General features: G+C 41.4%; 1 protein-coding gene across 1 annotated transcript; it reads right to left on the reverse strand.

The window, feature by feature from the left end:
• On the reverse strand, positions 1 to 5681 carry slc48a1b (solute carrier family 48 member 1b). The gene is made up of 3 exons (XM_086198873.1): positions 5244 to 5681; positions 2363 to 2530; positions 1 to 809 (listed from the first exon to the last, which is right to left on the reverse strand). Exons 1-3 carry the CDS (start codon positions 5371 to 5373, stop codon positions 673 to 675), a joined length of 435 nt encoding a protein of 144 aa, XP_086054999.1. The 5' UTR covers positions 5374 to 5681; the 3' UTR covers positions 1 to 672.

The following is a 5681-nucleotide window of genomic DNA, read 5'->3' on the forward strand; positions in this document are numbered from 1 at the left end:
TATATATATATATATATATATATATATATATAAAAATAAAAACCAGGACATGTGGTGCTGATTTGAGATTGCACATGAACGCATTCCTATTGATGCTGAGGGGTTTTTGGCTGACCTGACACACAATCAGTGGTGAATTGTCAGGGAGCAACACACGATGATGTACATCCACACTTAATTATAAAGATTTAAAAGTTGTCGCTCTGTGAAAAAGCTATTTTTATGTGTACGAATACTTCATCACTCATTCAGAACTTCGTCATCATCAGAAACAAATACAGAGGCAATACCATAAAGTTGGGACTCAAGAACACGCTCTGTCGTATTGTTGGAAGAGTGAGACCCTCTAGTGGCTATGCATGAAACTGCAAGAGAAAACACTGAGGTGTTCGTTTCAGAGCCCCCTGTTTTCGATTCATGGTGTCATGAGGCAGAAGTGTAGGGGTCGTGAAGATCCAGCAGAGTACAACCTATCAAGGATCCTAAAAAACAGGGTTTGGTGTGTCTATATAGCGACCGGTTCACTAACAAATGTGATGAAAACACTGACTGGCTGAGAGATGGGCCCGGGGTAACCAGGGCCACTAGTCCGATCCCTCTGAGGTGTCCTCCATCCCTTCACCACGCTGCTGCGAGCCGGTCCGTAGAGTTACTGTGTGGCGGTCAAGAGCCTTAGAAATCACTGAGGATGCTGATGTCAGCAAACTCTTTGCGGTAGCGATGAGCAGTCAAGGACAAGAGGAAGGACCACTTCAGACTCATGAAGCTCCAAACACAAGACAGGTAGAGACTGCTGGGGTCAGTCAGGGCTGTGGGGGGGGGCAGACACACAGATTAGAATCCAGCATTTAAGCAGTTTTAGAAGCAGCTCCATGCTAAACTGGCCACACAGAGGAATTTGAAGCACTGCTACATTTAGGGTTTACAATGTGTATTTAATCATATGTGCTGGTCCCAAACCACCAGGCTTCTATCCTGCAACGGCTCCACTCTCCTGGGAGCGTTTCCTATTAGCCTCAGCCAGCAGGGTTAGTGAGGGCCTGCTGCTGTCCAGGTCAGGTTTCCAACAGGCCACTCAAACGCCTCCACAACAAGTTGCAGGAATGATTTTTTGGTGGGGGCAAAACTTAGAATGACTGATAGGAATGATTTGTCATTTTCCACTCAGTTGTAGAAGGTATCAGGAATGTTGATAAGCTGGTTCAGTATGCAGGAGACCCCTCAGGCTGAGTGCGTCACTCAACACATGTTTTTGGCTCACAGAGGAGCAGAGTCACAGGTCTACTGAGTGTTTCAAGCAACTGATTATGGAGCTTGTTGATCTGAAGTGTAATCAACTAAAGAGAAGTATTTTCTGATGCTTCTTTTTTCAACAGCATGTAAGGGCTTGCATGATGGGAAGCAGACTAATAAAAGCAATTTGTCTTTTATCTCACATCACATTGACGCAATGTAAAGACATGCAAGAAGCATGAATGTGAAAAGCATGTGCCCCAAGGTGCATGGCACATATCTGATCTCTCTCCCTCTCAGGCAGATGGATGCTCAAGGTTACTTCCTCATACAAGGAAGTATTTCCTCACGGCTGTTGCCGAGAGGTTGCTCTTGAGGGAATTATTGAGTCTCTGTAAATGTATTAAGAATACGGACACAACTTGCACTGCGTGAAAAGTGCCAGTGATAAACTCATCAGTGACTTTATGATTCACAAATAAAATTAGTTGAAATAAGTACACACATACAATGAAGCCTTTTTTGATATAGCATCACAAAAGCCTAATTCATCCTGGGTTTTGAATGGATCCCAACACCGCTACATGATGGCTGCAGCAGAGACACACGTCATGTGCCTGAATGAAGCATCTAGGGCACCGTTAACCAAGAGGGAAAACACAGTTCTATGTTGAAAACACATTCATGCATGGAGCCGTGTCAAGAATCTGCAGTGTTGAATACTTGAAACATAAAATTCAAACACTTATCATGCTAACTAGCTAGTATTCGCGAGCTAATACTAAATTAGTAATTCAATCTCCCAGGAGATTTGTTACAGCACACAAATGTCTTACATTTGGGAACATGATGACTTGCAGACATTTTAAAAAAAAAAATCATCATGAAAACTGTGAAGAGAATTTGACAACAACCTCAGAAGTCCCATCACTGAGTTTTATCGACCCCGCGTGAGACGCAGGACGCATAACTGCAGTCTGATTTAATGAGGATCGTGATCACCAACTGCAACTTGCAAAAGCCTCATGTTTCTTTCGTGAGCCACCCTAAAATGTCAGTTACTGAGAGGAACAGTGGTGGTGATGATGACCCCCCAGTAGGTGCAGGGGTCTGCGCTGGATCAACTTACACTCATGGTTGTGGATGGCGACAGACAGGAAGCTGATGAAGGCCACGACCGCAAGCACGGAGAAGACACACCCGATGAAGAAGAAGAACTTGAGCCCCTTCAGCCAAGTCCGCCAGTAGTCCTGCAGGTACATGACGTGGGTGATGAGGGTCCAGAGTGCCAGCACACCTGAGGGACCAAACACGCGCACACACACACACACACACACATACACACACAAATCACAGAGCCTGCTAGTAGCTTGGTGATATCACTAAAACAATTATTAACTCTTACCTCCATTGCAATGGATAAACAACAGAAAGTTTCATATGCATCAGGGGTCTCTGAAATGATCTGTAAATATACTGAACCAATAAAGTTGATAATTCTTTTATTTTCTTGTTAGGATTTACAAACACTAACACAAATGCTAACTATGTTTAGCTAATTGTTGAATAATTCCAAACAGCTCAAATCAAAGCACAAATCCTTTTAATGAAAACATCTTGTGACAATGTTCACGTTTTTTTTTTTTGTTTTAAAGTAAAACAAATGTTCCCTCAGCTTTTTGAAATAATGCCAAATATCTGCTATCACGTCGCTACTATTTCACTCATCGTATTTCGTAAATCAACGTGTGGCTATTTACATCAGCTCAAGAAGCAGAGGCAGCTCCTTGCAGGTGCTTCTATTCGTCTCATTCTTTCGTTAACTAACAAAAGCTTATGAACTGTAAGTGTTGGGAAGTAAATCAAGCTGTAAATTGAAAGTTTCACCATCAACTCATTCTAAAAAATTTAAAACAATCCTTTTTTTTTTCTCAAATGGGACAGACACCCCAACTTTCTGGTCAAATGCTGCCCCCTGTTGATTTGGAGTGTGAATTAAGACATGCTAGCTTGTACAAATTGTACTTTTTAAGAGGAAGTTTTCAAAAACACACACACAGCTGCACAACCATGTTACATGTAAAACTGACCAAATAAAGTAGCTGTTTATGTTGGAAGAAACACCAACAACTGAATAAGTAATAACTAATGGCTAATGTTGGTGAAATGTAAATAATGTGAAGTAAATCATGAACAACCTCACTTGTGGGCGGCATGGCTCATCTAGCAACCAAAGGGTCACTGGTTTGATCCTCACTACCCCCGGTGACCGTGACAAAGTACCCTTGAGCAAGAGCCCCTAATTGCTCCTGATGAGTAGGTTGGCAACATGGCCGCTTCAACCATCAGTGTGTGAGGTAAGGTAGAAAGGCGCGATATAAAAATGAGTCCATTTACCACTTAAAGGAAAGGTGCTCGCACAGCTATCAGAGCAGCTATGAGCTGGTGTGTTCAGTCATGGCAGTGTGAAGCTGAGTGTGCACTTTCACTAGCAGACATGACACAGCATGTTGCAAAACACTGAGTCAGTGAAGCATACTTCTCTCTTCTTGGCTGAAGCATTGTGAAGCCGTTTAAACAACTAACCTGACTTCTACAAGCTCCACTGACCCAACTGGGAGGGAATATCAGATCGGGAATATCAGGTGCCGATACTGCCAATGGTCACATATTGGATATCAGGATGATGGCGCTGATCCATGCTTTGGCTTGCGCTGGACCATGAACTCACGCATCACATCACACGTCGTTCATACACACATTCCAAATAACTGGCTTTGATATACATTTAATTGAATGTTTTTGTGTTTATATTTTTTTTCTCCTTGAGTAAGAGGTGATGTGGTACAACAGCCTCATGATGTAACCATAAACATTTCATGAAAAAAAGTAATAGTGATCTTTTAAAAAATAAAAAAATAAACTTTAGTATTAGAATCAGTATCAGCTGATGTGTATTAAATCAGTACTGATAAAATCTATATCATTGCATCTCTAAACATGACGCAAACTTCTCCATCTACCACAGAAAATGGTGTGTGCACGTTTGTAAGCTATAAATTAAATAATACCAAGAGTATAAATCATTATTTATTTTGCAAGTATTATAGCAGCGCAGGCCAAGAGCAGGTTGCGACCAGTTCCCTTATAGAATGTAAAAATCCTGTTTTTCAAATTCATTTAGATTTTTCATTTGGACACTATTTTGTAAAGGAATGAAGTTGGATTTATGTGTGCATGATCCTGTGCCAGTGTAATATCCCGTAATAAATATCCCCAACCTCTGTAATTGATTAAAGTACATCCTGTAATTTGAGGAGTACAGAGGTTAAAGATATGGATTTGTAGAACCAAACTGCTGCTCAAAGGTCAGATAATGGATTCACCTGATTAACTCCTTGCATAATAGTGCACATTCACTAAAGAGACCAAGTTAGCTTTGTTTATTTGAACCCAGTAGCCTTTACTTAACACTCCTATCACTATCAGCCTTAATGGAAAGTGCCTATGTGTTTTCACTACGCCGTAAAATATCTAATTTATTCACATAACAACGAATCAGTTGCCAAGAAAACTAGTGCATTCTTGAATAGTTGGGTAGGCTGGATAACACTTTAAAAACGCAACTATGCTCCCTCACAGTACAAGTTAACGTGCAACAACATCCACCTACATGTTTTTAATAGATTTCAGTAAGACTTTCCGTCATCAATGTGATATATCACAGGTTTTATCTGATTAATTAAGTGACATTAATTAATTTGAGGTCTTTCTACACAGGAGAGCGAACAAACCTGTTGTTCGCTATAAAAACAAATGCAACACAATTGAGCTGGAGGCCAAATATTGAATAATTCTACAAAAATTAGGGGTTGTTTTGTTTGAGTGTTCATGGATGTAAAGGAGTCCACATTTAGTCTGATAATGAGGTTTGAGAAGAAACACCAGAGATGGTGCAAGACGGTTGAGCGTGTCCAGCTACAGGCGGACAGAGGTCGGTCGGTGTTTACCTGATAGTCCTCCCATGGCTGCTGTCCACGGCTGTCTGAACGAGATGTTCCAAACCAGGAACGCGGAGAACCCCATGAGAACACCAAACGAGGCATAGCCCACACTAATGTAAGTCTTATTTACTCCCATTGTGACAAAAACAACGGCGGTGCGGCAACAGGATCGAGTGTGCGAGAGACGGACAGAGAGCAGCTAGCTAGGTATGTCAAAACAACAGTATCCGGTCAAACTGCCAACAGCCGAAAGAGTAGAAAAATAAGACTAAATATGTGAAACCTGCTGACTATTATTTCCGTCACTCTCACATGAAGCCTTAAACATGACAAAGCGTTTCTGAGAAGAAGTGGTTCTTTTTTTTTTCTCAGTAAAACTACATTGCTCCTCTCGACGTCATCTGATTGGAAGCGAAGGAATCCTGCTTCTCTCTGTGTTTAGAT

Source organism: Aulostomus chinensis, chromosome 3 (assembly GCF_037954235.1).
Source record: "Aulostomus chinensis isolate RoL2024-O1b breed Wild chromosome 3, RoL_Achi_v1.0, whole genome shotgun sequence".
Taxonomy (NCBI): domain Eukaryota; kingdom Metazoa; phylum Chordata; class Actinopteri; order Syngnathiformes; family Aulostomidae; genus Aulostomus; species Aulostomus chinensis.

Bases quoted from the DNA above. Each gene is read 5' to 3' on its own strand.
- slc48a1b (XM_086198873.1), bottom strand. From the start codon at position 5,373: ATGGGAGTAAATAAGACTTACATTAGTGTGGGCTATGCCTCGTTTGGT. The intron at 2,531-5,243 runs GTAAACACCGAC...TTGGTCCCTCAG, and splicing joins AGCCATGGGAGGACTATCAG to GTGTGCTGGCACTCTGGACC. The intron at 810-2,362 runs GTAAGTTGATCC...CCCCCCCCACAG, and splicing joins CGCCATCCACAACCATGAGT to CCCTGACTGACCCCAGCAGT.